This window comes from Mesoplodon bidens, assembly GCF_964165515.1.
Source record: "Mesoplodon bidens genome assembly, chromosome: 6".
NCBI lineage: Eukaryota > Metazoa > Chordata > Mammalia > Artiodactyla > Ziphiidae > Mesoplodon > Mesoplodon bidens.
The window spans coordinates 63,434,623-63,451,290 of NC_138162.1; the positions used below are offsets into that span (position 1 = coordinate 63,434,623).

The 16,668-nt window shown below is 39.8% G+C and overlaps 1 protein-coding gene across 1 annotated transcript in view; it reads right to left on the reverse strand.

Annotated features, from left to right (window-relative positions):
* The window catches only part of CCDC171 (coiled-coil domain containing 171), a gene marked incomplete at its 3' end in the record, with an annotated part of 346,216 nt that overhangs the window by 311,386 nt on the left and 18,162 nt on the right, over positions 1–16,668 (reverse strand). The window contains exon 5 of the mRNA XM_081236213.1: positions 730–904. Within this exon, the coding sequence (XP_081092339.1) occupies positions 730–904 (175 nt within the window). The remainder of the gene's footprint in view (positions 1–729; positions 905–16,668) is intronic.

The window sequence follows — 16,668 nt, forward strand, 5'->3', positions numbered from 1 at the left end:
GTGGTGTGTTCACACTATATAATACTAAACATCAATATGAAGTTCATATGACAATAGGAATTAACTCACAAGCACAATGTTGAAGAAAAGAAGCCAGATACAAAAGAGTACATACTATATGATTCCTTTCATATAAAGTACAAAAAAGAGGCAACGTTAATTATTGCTATTAAAAATCAGGATAGCAGTTAACTATGTGGAGGACTTCTGGTAATTTTCCATTTCATGACCCAGGTGCTGGTTATAAGTCATACACTTATCTAGGCACACTTCTTTATATATATTATACTATGTGGTTCCTAAACCTAGCTAATCAACAAATCACCTGCAGTGCTTCTTGAACATACAGATTTTCTCAAGCTAGAGATTCTGTTTCAGATTACATGTGATAGGAGGTCTATGAAATTTTTTTAAATCTCTATGTGATTCTGCTGATTATTCATGGAACAAGTGCTCTAAAAAGTGATTAACAGAATTTTGAACCCATTTTTCTATACTTGTACAAAAAAAATAATGTAAGGTAAAGTAAATGAATGTTCACATAATTGCCAGAAGATATACACACACAGCAGATATACACACACAGATATACACAACTGTCCATCAAAGGCCAGTCAAAGAAAGCAAAACCCTACCTCTGATCCTATATGGAATGCATACACAACAGGGAGCAATGATATACAATGACGTTACAACCCTAAACATGGAAAGAAATAGAAATAGTTTTACCACAGAGTTTTTCTTGGATCCTATGTGCCTCAGCTAATCTTTCTTCAGCAGCCCGCCTTCTGAGTCCAGCTTCCTTTCTAGCAACAGCCAGGTCATATTCCAGACTTTGTCGCAAGGCCTCTCCTTTTTCAACCTCAGATCGTAGCTTGGCAATCTGGCTCTCGTAGCTTGCCAGCTAAAAACAGACTTCTGATATCATGAACCAATATAAAAATATGTCTCCAAGATTATGAGATCATGCACCCAAACACTTAAATTTCTTAGAGAAATTTGTTTCTATAATATTTATAAGACAAGAATTTACACATCTATACTTTCTAAAAGACTGGAAAAGAAGCACTAGCCTTACTCACCAAATAACATTCATTAATTTTCTTATTTTAGAGAATCCACTAGAGAAAAAAAATTTAATTCTTATATGCACTTCTTATTAAAAGTAAAGAGAAATCACAGGTTTTAATCAGAAAAAGTCATACCTAAGAAGTGAAAAAAAGTGCATGACATATAGTAAGAACTTAAAAATTCCATCTCGGGCTTCCCTGGTGGCGCAGTGGTTGAGGGTCTGCCTGCCGATGCAGGGGGCACAGGTTCGAACCCTGGTCATAGAGCTAAGGTCCCACATGCCGCACAGTGCAGCCAAAATAAATAAATAAAAATAAAATAAAATGCCTTAAAAAAAGCAGCAAATAGTATCAAAATTTAGTTAATATTGTCTATATTATTTCTCTGGATTATGACATTACTCATAGAGCATAAAGTAATAAAAGTGCCTGTTTTACAGGGATTTTAATGAACAAATATCTAATTTATCTGCTATTTAGATAACTAGATAGTTAATAACTAGATTTAATTTATCTAATATCCTTCCATGAAGTAGTGTGACAGGAGACAGGTCAGAGAGTTAGAACCAGATGATTTATAAAGTCCCTTCCCTCTCTGAAATTCTATGATCTAATCAATGATTCATTAAATGATATTAAATACTTGCTACATGTCAAGTACAGTGAAAGATATAAAAACAAACATTATAGAGCCCCTGATCTCAAGTAATGAAACGCTATAGAAAGTCATAGGGATTAGTTTTACAAAAGAGGTAAAAATGTTATGATAGTTCAAAGAAAAGCAAAATTACTTCTTGCTGGAGGGAGAGAAAGAAATGATGGATGAGAGAGAATGCTAGGAAGGTATCAAATGGGAAAGCATCAAGCTACTATATCAGGCTAGAAATAGATGGTCCAATTACCAAGTAAGAAAAGACAAAAAGGATTTCTAAAGGGCAACATCAGAAATTACCATAAATAGCAGTTAATATGTAGAGTGCAGCGGGAGTTACACTCTTTTTAACATATAAAAAAAATTTCCATTTTTATAAATGTTAGAAAAGTAAATGTCTTCAGCACACTTATACTCACAAAATAAGAATTTACAAATATCTTTTAATAAGTTAGTGGAAAAAAACATAAAACCTTTATTACATCTACAAGATAACTCCATTTATTTCAGAATCACGCCATCCCTCCCTGCCCAGGAATAAAGTTGTTAACATTTGGGCACTCCCAGTTGTGCCAGTCATTTACCTGTTTGTCCTCAGACACACACACACCCATCCTTCTCCAGCTCTACTCCATATTCTAGGAACTACATGTGCCAGACTTCCTTGCCCACTGGCTTCTTGGGAGTTTGGATCAATGAGAGGCACTTGTGGCATATGTGAGGACAGGAAAGGAGAAGCCAGGGTATTTGTCCCTCTCTAGATCTACCCTGAGCAGCATCTGTCTTCCCTGTGGCTGCAAATCCTTCAGGATAGCTAGCTTTTTTCAACCTTGAAAATGGAAGCAACTTCCTAATGTTGTTACCCTTTGGGTTGCCTTAACATCCCCTATTTGTCTTTTTACCTCTTCTGGTACTTGTGTAATCAATTCCATTTGGACACCAAATGATATTACTCTTGGTATCAGAAATAGCTTCAAGATGGGTTTCTGATATTTTGTGGTAAACCTATATGAGCATAAATACAATGAACACCTTTTTGCAGGTAGAAATGAGATACTTTTGCAGTGAGCCATGGCCTCCAGTGGGACCACAAATATTTAAATTATCATGTGCAATTGTTTAAAATAAAGTGCCAGCTGAGTTCAAGCCTTTGGGAAATGAAGTAGCAACTGCACTTGACCAACATGGCAGTTTTGTTTACTACAAGACCCATGGCATGGGAAGGCTAAATCTAACTATGCTAGAGAATTTACAAAAATGAAAAGGTAATCCCAGGGCTCTAGAATCTCGGCTCAAGACAGTCAGAAAGCCAGAGAGTTTCTATGTTGACTTTAAAGAATCTCTTATTTCTCATAGCCCCATGGCAGACAAGGCTAAAGACCAGATGGAAAATCTAATTATGGGGAATGCAGAATTAAAATACAAGTTGAATAAAGAGCCTCAACAAGTTTCTAACGTTAAGATGGTATATATCAGCTGGGCATTAGGTAGAAAGGAAGGAGATGGATGAGGACTTTTGGAATTAGACAATCCTGAAAACTGTACACTTCCAATCTCCTCTAAACACCCGTTCTCCCAACAACAGCAGCCTCTTCTCCCTGTCTGAGCTACTTGACCTTCCCTTGCTTAAAGACTTAGTGAGGACCATAACTGAAATAGCTGTCTTGCAACAGGATTTGCAAGACCCACTTTCATCTCTTTGTCGCCATCGATAGACACAGACCTCAGTAAGCCACAGGGGGAGAAATGCAGTCTTCTCTGGGAGAAGATAGCTTCTATAGCAAAAGGACTGCAAAATCTTGCTAATCTTGTAATAGAAGGAACCCGCAGAACATATATAGGCTTGATTTGGATTTAATAAGCTAGCTGTAACAATTTGCTTGGAATGGGTGACTGTAAATTGAATTCAACATCAGCCTGCATCACTTAATAAAGTCAAAATGCCAGTACTTTCCTGATATAATATGCAGACTTAAGAAGATGGGAGTGGCGGCTTCCCTGGTGGTCTGATGGCTAAGACTCTACACTCCCAATGCAAGGGGCCTGGGTTCGATCCCTGGTCAGGGAACTAGATCCCACATGCTGCAACTAAAAGAGCCCACATGCCGCAACTAAAGATCCCGCATGGGGGTTTCCCTGGTGGCGCAGTGGTTAAGAATCCGCCTGCCAATGCAGGGGACACAGGTTCGAGCCCTGGCCCAGGAAGATCCCACATGCCGCAGAGCAACTAAGCCCGTGAGCCACAACTACTGAGCCTGAGCTCTAGAGCCCACGAGCCACAACTACTGAGCCCACGTGCCACAACTACTGAAGCCTGCGTGCCTAGAGCCCGGCTCCGCAGCAAGAGAAGCCACGACAATGAGAAGCCCACGCATCGCAACGAAGAGTAGCCCCCGCTCACCACAACTAGCGAAAGCCCGCGCACAGCAATGAAGACCCAACACAGCCAAAAATTAAAATTAATTATTTATTTATTTATTTAAAAAAAGATCTCGCATGCCGCAACGAAGATCCCCCACGCGGCAATGAAGATCCCGTGTGCTGCAATTAAGACCCGGTGCAGCCAAATAAATAAATAAATATTTAAAAAATAAAATAAAATAAAAGAAGATGGGAGTGCTTTTTTTTTTTTGCAGTACGTGGGCCTCTCACTGTTGTGGCCTCCCCCGCTGCGGAGCACAGGCTCCGGACGTGCAGGCTCAGCAGCCATGGCTCACGGGCCCAGCCACTCCATGGCATGTGGGATCCTCCCAGACCGGGGCACGAACCCATGTCCCCTGCATCGGCAGGTGGACCCTCAACCACTGCGCCACCAGGGAAGCCTGGGAATGCTTTTTTTATGAGCAAACCAAAACCTCCCCTTTCGCCAACTGCATCCTCTTTGAGGGCCCAAAGGACATTGTTTTCCTAATTAAAGTGCTCTATAATACACTGGCCAGCAAAAGCACCCTTAGAAAGCTCTAGCGGCTAACTTCTATATACCAGAGATAATAGTAGACAGTAAAGATAATGGTGGGATATGTCATAATTGAGATGGACTCGCCAACCTCAATCAAAATGGTGAAATTCCAGAGCAGCAAAGGCCAAGTGGTAGCAATTAACCAGTAGAGACAAGGTGAGCACAGTTCCTATAATGGACGGCTGGAGTACAACAGTAATCATAGCATCTGACCTCCAGGTATTTGTGGTGGTATCTAATTGATCCTTGTGTATCCAGGAATTAAAGAGATGGGCAGCCTTCTAAAGTGCGGTGCAGTAGATATATAATCCAAGAAATTTTAAATTTTGTGTAATTTTAAATTTTCTAGTAGCAATATTTTGAAAAGTAAAAATAAATATGTGAAACTAATTTTAACATTTTATTTAACCCAATATATCCAAGATTCTTTATTTCAACATAAAATCAACATGAAAAATTATTAGTGAGCTATTTCACTTTTTTTAGATATTTTACACCTTTTTGTATGAAGTTTTTGAAATCCAGTGTGTATTTATATCACATCTTAATTCAGACTAGTCACATTTCAAGTGCTCAAAAGACACGTGGCTAATGGCCACCATATTGGAGAAGTGATTCTAAAGCATTATTTGGTCTAAACAACAACAACAAAAACAAAAAACCAAAAAAACCAAACTGACAAAAAAACAGAAAAACTCCAAGTTTGGTGAGCAGAATCCTTACTTAAGTCTCTAAAATATGAAGTCATACCCTCCCATCAGTTCCCAGACTCCCTGACTCCTTGAGGCACCGCCACAAGTACATACTGTAAACTTCCCCGAGCCTTTCCCAATGCGCAAGGTACAAGTTCTGAACTGGAGACTAGCATTTACTATATCTCGCATACACAAATCCAGGAAATAAAGGATGGAAGTGGAAGTGGCCTCTCTCTATTAACATAGCCTCTAATAACCTTACCATCTACCAACACACTCACCGGTTTCCGCCCCCCCACCCAAACATGCAAACACCCAAAATATTGGGCTTTGATATTTTAGAAGAGATCTTAATTTACAAAGGGTGAATACTTCCACCAGGTGACACAAAAATGATCCACTTTGATACATACTGCAACATGGATTAACTCTGGAAACATTATGCCAAATGAAACAAAACAAACACAAAAGGACAAATACTCTATGGTGCCACTTATATAAGGTATCTATCTAGAATATGCAAATGCATAGAAATATAAAGTAGATTAGAGGTTATCAGGGGTGGGGGTGGGGGAAGGAGGACGGGGGAGTTATTGCTTAACAGGTACAGTTTCTGTTTGGGATGATAAACATTTTTGAAAATAGATACTGGTGATGGTTGCACAGTGCTGTGAACATAAATATAACTGAATTGTACACTTAAAATGGTTAAAATTGTAAATGTTATATATTTTTTACCACAGTAAAAAGAATTTTTTTTAATCCATTATATCAGAAGCTGAGACTACCTCTAGGCTAGTTTTGGGCTCCTTGTGCCAGTGAAACAAGAGGCAAAGAAAGATGATGTTACCAGAGTCCTGAATACCAAGACTGGCTGGGGTGACTGATCCTGATTACCAAGGGGATAGTGAGGCAGAGGAGACCATGGAAACCTGGGGATTCAATGGTATGATTCTCAGTATATCCATATCTACAGAGATCCAATAGAGGTGGCACCATTAAGGAATCAAACTTTTCAAGAATGAAATGTGGTCACTCCACCAAGGAAAATGCTGGCAGAGGGTAAGGGGAACAAGGAATCAGTTGTGACAGAAGTGAAGTGAAAAATATCAGCTTATAGCCCTAGGACCAGTTCTAAGAATAAGAACGGCAGCAGCTCTGCATATCTGTTATATGTATATATTAGTGATTTTTTTTGTTTGCTCCTCATCTCTGGCATTATATGAAGAATGTTGGTACTACTGGTCTCAATTTAATTCATGAGACACAAAATTATAAGATTCTGATGGTGAGAATACATATCATCTGTGAGACAGAAACAATGGACTGATAAGCCTTTGTGTCTCCCATTGTGGAGTGGGTGAGAGCATCTTTGTATAGAGGATATTTGAGTTGCCTTGCAAGATTACGCAGGAACAAGGTATTATTGCATGGGAGTTACACATGAGCAGAAGAGTGATAATGAATGCTGAAGAGCAAAAAGTGTGGACTGTCAATCATTTGTCCATTTGATCCATTTCTCAACCCCCTTCTTTTGCTCTACTCTATTATATCATAGGAACTGTAATTCCCACGCTCCATTGTTAAATGGCTCTACTTCCGGCAGTGTCTCTGACAGTAGCTGCATCTCTTTTCAGGTTCCAGCTGCCTATCCTTCATTCCAACACTCCAACCTGACTGAACAGCCCCTACCATGGTTCTCCCTCCCATCAGACAGCTCCAACTTCTGGACTCTGGTAATATCATCTCCTCCCATTGGTCCTCTGGCCTAGAGGTGATGGTGGCTTCCTGATGTAACTAATCTCTAGGTGGCCTCATCATTCCCTGTTTGAATTCCTAGGTCTTTCATCACCTGTACAACCAATTCCGTCTATTAATGTCCCTCTTTTAGCCTGACTGGGCCTTATTTGATTTCCAGAGCTACCCACAGAGCTGTGAAAAACATATCCTCTAGCTGTGAAAAACAACCATGAGGCTGTTTTCTCATTTAAGCTTCAACATATGCACTACAACATGCAACAGCAACAAAATGGTATCTCCCTCCTTTTCAAGACAAGTCTTCATTCTTTTAGGTCTTATGCTCAACCAGTTGTCTTAGAACCTCCTCTCTGTGTCATCCTCCATGTCTTCCCTGATGCCCTCCTACAGCATGTCTCAGCCTCTAAATGGTCTTTCACCATTTTTACTCCATGACCCTCTTTGGCAATCTGGCAAAGGCTTTTCAAAATAATGTAATTACATGCATAAAATAAAATACACAAGATAACAAAAAGAATCAAAGTATAAAAATAAATATATGATATAACAACCGATTTGTGATGCTGTAATCTATGTTACTTCTTTAATAACACATTAAATAACAAGTTGTACTCACAAGTCTAATAACCATTTCAAAGTAATGACAAGTATAAACAATATTTCAATATATTTGCAGTAACTGAAGTATGGTATGTGTCTGCAATTTCTATTGGTGATAAATTCAAAAGTACTGCTAATCTTACTATACTTGCTGTTAAAAGAACGACAGGCTGGGCCAAGCCCTTCATAACTGAAGGAAATGCTTAACATGAGTTAGAGGTTAATAAAAATAAAAATATAATTTCTCCCTATCAAACTACATGGATTCCTTGATTTCTCAGTTTGTAATGACCCCTGCTTAAGACCCCTACTCCTAAGAAATCTGGCGGGATCAGTCAAACATCTTTAGGTCTTGAACCCTAGAAAGCCTACTGCTTCGTCCTAGGTATCCAGTAACTTTTGGCTAGAGAAAGTTACATTGCTTTTCCTTATTCTCTCCCATCTTCATTGCTCTAAAAGATTTTCTTGCTCTATCGTTACTATCGGGGCCAATGAGATATCTGAATAGCTTCATGATCTCTTGTCCTACTTTGCACATCTGTATTATTGTGCTCAAATAATTTTAATAACCACTGCAACAGTGAAAACCTCGTGGCATTTTCCCATATCAATCACCCACATTAGTACAACTTAGTTTCATTCAGAAGCTGTGAGTCTATAAGAAACTCCTCTCCCCCATACCCTCTGCCCACTAATAAATATTCTCAACAGTAACCTATTATTTCCATACCTAGGAAAGAAAACTGGGGCTCAGAAAACTGACATAAGTTACCCAAGAACCCACAATAATGAAATTCCTAGAGAAGTCATTTTAAAGATTTTTACTATTTTTTATTGTGGTATAACTGACATTAATTTCAGGTGTACAACATAATGATTTAATATTTATATATATTGCAAAATGATCACCACATAATTCTAGTTAACATCCATCACCATACATAGTTATAATTTTTTTCTTGTGATGAGAACTTTTAAGATCTACTCTCCTAGCAACTTTCAAAAATGCAATACAATACATTATTAACTATGTTGCCATGCTGTATATTACACCCCCAGGACTCATTTTATAACTAGGAAGTGTGTACATTTGGACCCCCTTAACCCATTTCCCCTACCTCCAACCACCCCCTGCCTCTGACAACCACCAATTTATTCTCTGTATCTATGAGCTTGGGGTTTTCTTTAATTTTTAAATTCTACCTATAAATGATATCATAAGATGTATATGTATGACTGATTCACTTTGTTATAAAGCAGAAACTAATAAAAAAAAAGAAAAAAAATGGTATCATACAGTATTTGTCTTTTTTTAACATCTTTATTGGAGTATAATTGCTTTACAATGTTGTGTTAGTTTCTGCTGTACAACAAACTAAATCAGCTATACATATAAATTTATCCCCATTTCTCCTCCCTCTTGCGTCTCCCTCCCACCCTCCCTAACCCACCCCTCTAGGTGGTCACAAATCACGGAGCTGATCTCTCTGTGCCATGCGGCTGCTTCCAAATAGCTATCTATTTTACATTTGGTAGTGTATATATGTCCATGCCACTCTCTCACTTCGTCCCAGCTTACCCTTCCCCCTCCCCATGTCCTCAAGTCCATTCACTACATCTGCGTCTTTATTCCTGTCCTATCCCTAGGTTCTTCAGAACCACTTTTTTTTTTTTTAGATTCCATATATATGCGTTAGCATACGGTATTTGTTTTTCTCTTTCTGACTTACTTCACTCTGTATGACAGTCTCTAGGTCCATCCACCTCACTGCAAATAACTCAATGTTGTTTCTTTATATGGCTGAGTAATATTCCATTGTATATATGTACCACATCTTCTTTATCCATTCATCTGTTGATGGACACTTAGGTTGCTTCCATGTCCTGGCTATTGTAAATAGTGCTGCAATGAACACTGGGGTACATGACTCTTTTTGAATTATGGTTTTCTCAGGGTATATGCCCAGTAGTGGGACTCCTGGGTCATGTGGTAGTTCTGTTTTTAGTTTTTTAAAGAACCTCCATACTGTTCTCCATAGTGGCTGTATCAGTTTACATTCCCACCAACAGTGCAAGAGGGTTCCCCTTTTTCCACACCCTCTCCAGCATATACTGTTTGTAGATTTTTTTTTTTTTTTTTTTTGCTGTACGTGGGCCTCTCACTGTTGTGGCCTCTCCCGTTGCGGAGCACAGGCTCCGGACGCGCAGGCTCAGCAGCCATGGCTCACGGGCCCAGGTGCTCCGCGGCATGTGGGATCTTCCTGGACCAGGACACGAACTCGTGTCCCCTGCATCGGCAGGCGGACTCTCAACCACTGCGCCACCAGGGAAGCCCTGTAGATTTTTTGATGATGGCCATTCTGACCAGTGTGAGGTGATATCTCATTGTACTTTTGATTTGCATTTCTCTAATGATTAGTGATGTTGAGCATCCTTTCATGTGTTTATTGGCAATCTGTATATCTTCTCTGGAGAAATATCTATTTGGGTCTTCTGCCCTTTTTTGGATTGGGTTGTTTATGTTATTAATATTGACCTGCATGAGCTGCTTGTATATTTTGGAGATTAACCCTTTATCAGTTGCTTCATTTGGAAATATTTTCTCCCATTCTGAGGGTTGTTCTTTTCATCTTGTTTAGTTTCCTTTGTTGAGCAAAAGCTTTTAAGTTTCATTACATCCTATATGTTTCTTTTTGTTTTTATTTCCATTTCTCTAGGAGGTGGGCCAAAAAGGATCTTCCTGTGATTTATGTCAAAGAGTGTTCTGCCTATGTTTTCCTCTTAGAGATTTATAGTGCCTGGCCTTACATTTAGGCCTTTAATCCATTTTGAGTTTATTTTTGTGTATGGTGTTAGGAAGTGTTCTAATTTCATTCTTTTACATGTAGCTGTCCAGTGTTCCCAGCACCACTTATTGAAGAGGCTGTCCTTTCTGCACTGTACATTCTTGCCTCCTTTATCAAAGATAAGGTGACCATATGTGCATGGGTTTATCTCTGGGCTTTCTATCCTGTTTCATTGATCTATATTTCTGTCTTTGTACCAGTACCATACTGTCTTGATTACTGCAGCTTTATAATATAGTGTGAAGTCAGGGAGCCTGATTCCTCCAGCTCCATTTTTCTTTCTCAAGATTGCTTTGGCTATTCGGGGTCTCTGGTGTTTCCATACAAATTGTGAAATTTTTTGTTCTGGTTCTGTGAAAATTGCCATTGGTAGTCTGATAGGGATTGCACTGAATCTGAAGATTGCTTTGGGTAATATAGTCATTTTCACAATGTTGATTCTTCCAATCCAAGAACATGGTATATCTCTCCATCTGTTTGTATCATCTTTAATTTCTTTCATCAGTGTCTTACAGTTTTCTGCATACAGGTCTTTTGTCTCCTTAGGTAGGTTTATTCCTAGGTATTTTATTCTTTTTGTTGCAATGGTAAATGGGAGTGTTTCCTTAATTTATCTTTCAGATGTTTCATCATTAGTGCATAGGAATGAAAGAGATTTGTGTGCATTAATTTTGTATCCTGCTACATTACCAAATTTATTGATTAGCTCTAGTACTTTTCTGGTAGCATGTCTAGGATTCTCTATAGTATCATGTCATCTGCAAATGGTGACAGCTTTACTTCTTCTTTTCTGATTTGGATTCCTTTTATCTCTTTTTCTTCTCTGACTGCTGTGGCTAAACTTCCAAAACTATGTTGAATAATAGTGGTGAGAGTGGGCAACCTTGCCTTGTTCCTGATCTTAGTGGAAATGGTTTCAGTTTTTCACCACTGAGAACAATGCTACCTATGGGTTTGTCATATATGGCCTGTTGTGTTGAGGTAAGCTCCCTCTATGCTTACTTTCTGGAGGGTTTTCATCATAAATGGGTGTTGAATTTTGTCAAACGCTTTTTCTGTGTCTATTGAGTTCATCATATGGATTTTATCCTTCAGTTTGTTAATATGGTGCATCACATTGATTGCTTTGTGTATACTAAAGAATCCTTACATTCCTGGGATAAACCCAACTTGATCATGGTGTATGATCCCTTTAATGTGCTGCTGAATTCTGTTTTTTGAGGATTTTTGCATCTATGTTCATCAGTGATACTGGCCTGTAGTTTTCTTTTTCTGTGACATCTTTGTCTGGTTTTGGTATCAGGGTGATGGTGGCCTCGCAGAATGAGTTTGGGAGTGTTCCTCCTTCTGCTATATCTTGGAAGAGTTTGAGAAGGATAGGTGTTAGCTCTTCTCTCAGTGTTTGATAGAATTCACCTGTGAAGCCATCTGGTCCTGGACTCTTGTTTGTTGGATGATTTTTAATCACAGTTTCAATTTCAGTGCTTGTGACTGGTCTGTTTATATTTTCTATTTCTTCCTGGTCCAGTCTTGGAATGTTGTGCTTTTCCAAGAATTTGTCCATTTCTTCCAGGTTGTCCATTTTATTGGCATATAGTTGCTTGTTGTAATCTCTCATGATCCTTTGTATTTCTTCAGTGTCAGTTGTTACTTCTCCTTTTTCATTTCTAATTCTATTGATTTGAGCCTTCTCCCTTTTTATCTTGAGGAGTCTGGCTAATGGTTTAATCAATTATGCTTATCTTCTCAAAGAACCAGGTTTTAGTTTTATTAATCTTTGCTATTGTTTCCTTCATTTCTTTTTCATTTATTTCAGACCTGATCTTTATGATTTCTTTCCTTCTACTAACTTTGGGGGTTTTTTTGTTCTTCTTTCTCTAATTGCTTTAGGTACAAGGTTAGGTTGTTTATTCGAGATGTTTCCTGTTTCTTAAGGTAGGATTGTATTGCTATAAACTTCCCTCTTAGAACTGCTTTTGCTGCATCCCATAGGTTTTGGGTCATGGTGTTTTCATTGTCATTTGTTTCTAGGTATTTTTGATTTCCTCTTGATTTCTTCAGTGATCCCTTGGTTATTTAGTAGTGTATTGTTTAGCCTCCATGTGTTTGTATGTTTTACAGTTTTTTCCCTGTAATTGATACGTAGTCTCATAGCGTTGTGGTCAGAAAAGATACTTGGTATGATTTCAATTTTCTTAAGTTTGCCAAGGCTCGATGTGTGACTCATGATATGATCTATCCTGGAGAATGTTCCATGAGCACTTGAGAAGAAAGTGTATTCTGTTGCTTTTGGATGGAATGTCCTATAAGTATCAATTAAGTCCATCTTGTGTAATGTGTCTTTTAAAGAATGTGTTTCCTTATTTATTTTCACTTTGGATGTTCTGTCCATTGGTGAAAGTGGGGTGTTAAAGTCCCCTACTATGACTGTGTTACTCTTGATTTCCCCTTTTATGGCTGTTAGCATTTGCCTTATGTATTGAGGCGCTCCTATGTTGGGTGCATAAATATTTATAATTGTTATATCTTCTTCTTGGATTGCTCCCTTGATCACTATGTAGTGTCCTTCTTTGTCTCTTGTAATAGTCTTTATTTTAAAGTCTATTTTGTCTGATATAAGAACTGCTACTCCATCTTTTGATTTCCATTTGCATGGAAATCTTTTTCCATCCCCTCACTTTCAGTCTGAATGTGTCCCTAGGTCTGAAGTGGGTCTCTTGTAGACAGCATATATATGGGTCTTGTTTTTGTACCCATTCAGCCAGTCTATGTCTTTTGGTTGGTGCATTTAATCCACTTACATTTAAGGCAATTATCAATATGCATGTTCCTATTACCATTTTCTTAATTGTTTTGGGTTTGTTTTTGTAGGTCTTTTCCTTCTCTTGTGTTTCCTGCCTAGAGAAGTTCCTTTAGTATTTGTTGTAACGCTGGTTTGGTGGTGCTGAATTCTCTTAGTTTTTGCTTGTCGGTAAAGGTTTTAATTTCTCCGTCAAATCTGAATGAGATCCTTGCTGGGAAGAGAAATCTTGGTTGTAGGTTTTCCCGTTTCATCACTTTAATTATGTCCTGCCACTCCCTTCTGACTTGCAGAGTTTCTGCTAAAAAATCAACTGTTAACCTTATGGGGATTCCCTTGTATGATATTTGTTGCTTTTCCCTTGCTGCTTTTAATATTTTTCCTTCGTATTTTATTTTTGATAGTTTGATTAATATGTGTCTTGGTGTGCTTCTCCTTGGATTTATCCTGTATGGGACTCTTTCTGCTTCCTGGACTTGACTGATTATTTCCTTTCCCAGGTTAGGGAAATTTTCAACTATAATCTCTTCAAATATTTTCTCAGTCCCTTTCTTTTTCTCTTCGTCTTCTGGGACCCTATAATTCAAATGTTGGTGCGTTTAATGTTGTCCCAGAGGTCTCTGAGACTGTCCTCAATTCTTTTCATTCTTTTTTCTTTATTCTGCTCTGCAGTAGTTATTTCCACCATTTTATCTTCCAGGTCATTTATCCGTTCTTCTGCCTCAGTTATTCTGCTATTGATTCCTTCTAGAGAACTTTTAATTTCATTTATTGTGTTGTTCATTGTTGTTGTTTGCCCTTTAGTTCTTCTAAGTCCTTGTTAAACATTTCTTGTATTTTCTCTGTTCTATTTCCAAGATTTGGGATCATCTTTACTATCATTACTCTGAATTCTTTTTCAGGTAGGCTGCCTATTTCCTCTTCATTTGTCTGGTCTGGTGGGTTTTTACTTTGCTCCTTCATCTGCTGAGTATTTCTCTGTCTTCTCATTTTGCTTAACTTACTGCGCTTGGGGTCTCCTTTCGCAGGCCACAGGTTCATAGTTCCCATTGTTTTTGGTGTCTTCCCCCAGTGCATAAGGTTGGTTCAGTGGGTTGTGTAGGCTTCCTGCTGGAGGGGACTGGTGCCTGTGTTTTGGTGGGTGGGGATGGATCTTTTCTTTCTGGTGGGCAGAACCACGTCCGGTGGTGTGTTTTGGGGTGTCTGTGAACTGATTATGATTTTAGGCAGCCTCTCTGCTAATGGGTGGGGTTGTGTTCCTGTCTTGCTAGCTGTTTGGCATAGGGTGTCCAGCACTGTAGCTTGCTGGTTGTTGAGTGGAGCTGGGTCTTAGCGTTGAGATGGAGATCTCTGTGAGAGCTCTTGCCGTTTGATTTTACATGGGGCTGAGAGGTTTCTGGTGGTCCAATGTCCTGAACTTGGCTCTCCCACCTCAGAGGTTCAGGCCTGACACCCGGCTGGAGCACCAAGACCCTGTCAGCCACTCAGCTCAGTAGAAAAGGGAGGAAAAGAAAGACAAAAAGAAAGAAAATAATAAAACAAAATAATTAAAATAAAAAATAAATTATTAAAAATAAAAAAGCAATAAAAAAAAGAAAGAAGAGAACAACCAAACCAAAAAACAAATCCACCAATGATAACAAGCGCTAAAAACTATCCAAAAGAAAAAAGGAAAGACAGAACCCTAGGACAAATGGTAAAAGCAAAGCCACACAGACAAAATCACACAGAGAAGCATACACATACACACTCACAAAAACAGGAAAAGAAAAAATATTTTTAAAAAAAGGAAGAGAGCAACCAAATCAATAAACAAATTTACCAGTGATAATAAGCTCTAAATACTAAACTAAAATAAACATAAAACCAGAAACAAATTAGATGCAGAAAGCAAACCCCAAGTCTACAGTTGCTCCCAAAGTCCACTGCCCCAATTTTGGGATGATTCATTGTCTATTCAGGTATTTCACAGATGCAGGGTACATCAGGTTGACTGTGGAGATTTAATCCACTGCTCCTGAGGCTGCTGGGAGAGATTTCCCTTTCTCTTCTTTGTTCGCATAGCTCCTGGGGTTCAGCTTTGGATCTGGCACCACCTCTGCATGTAGGTCGCCTGAGGGCGTCTGTTCCCCACCCAGACAGGATGGGGTTAAAAGAGCAGCTGATTCGGGGGCTCTGGCTCACTCAGGCCAGAGGGAAGGAGGGGTACAGAATGCAGGGTGAGCCTGCGGCAGCAGAGGCCAGCATGACGTTTTAACAGCCAGAGGCACGATGTGTGTTCTCCCAGGGAAGGTGTCCCTGGATCACGGGACCCCGGCAGTGGTGGGCTGCATAGGCTCCCAGGAGGGGAGGTGTGGATAGTGTCCTGTGCTTGTACACAGGCTTCTTGGTGGCTGCAGCAGCAGCCTTAGCATTTCATGTCCGTCTCTGGGGTCCGCGCTGATAGCCGCAGCTCGCGCCCATCTCTGGAGCTCGTTTAGGCAGTACTCTGGATCCCCTCTCCTCATGCACCCCAAAACAATGGTCTCTTGCCTCTTAGGCAGGTCCAGACTTTTTCTCAGACTCCCTCCCAGATAGCTGTGGTGCACTAGCCCCCTTCAGGCTGTGTTCACGCAGCCAACCCCAGTCCTCTCCCTGTGATATGACCTCTGAAGCCGGAGTCCCATCTCCCAGCCCATATCCATCCTGGTGGGTGAGCAGACAAGCCTCTCAGGCTGGTGAGTGCTGGTCGGAACCGATCCTCTGTGTGGGAATCTCTCCGCTTTACCCTCTGCATCCCTGTTGCTGTGCTCTCCTCCGTGGCTCCAAAGCTTCCCACCCCCCCCGCCCACCCACCGTCTCCACCAGTAAAGGGGCTTCCTAGTGTGTGGCAACTTTTCCTCCTTCAGAGCTCCCTCCCAGAGGGGCAGGTCCTGTCTCTATTCTTCTGTCTCTGTTTTTTCTTTTTCCTTTTGCCCTGCCCAGGTATGTGGGGAGTTTCTTGCCTTTTGGGAAGTCTGAGGTCTTCTGCCACTGTTCAGTAGGTGTTCTGTAGGAGTTGTTCCACATGTAGATGTATTTCTGATGTGTTTGTGGGAAGGAAGGTAATCTCCACATCTTACTCCTCCGCCATCTTGAAGGTCCCTCCAGTATTTTTCTTTCTCTGTCTGACTTACTTCACTTACCCTAATGGCCCCAAGGTCCATCTATATTGTCACAAATGGCAAGACGTCACTGTTTTTTTTAGTGAGTAATATTCCATTTTATACAAACACACACACACACACACACACACACACAGACTTCCCT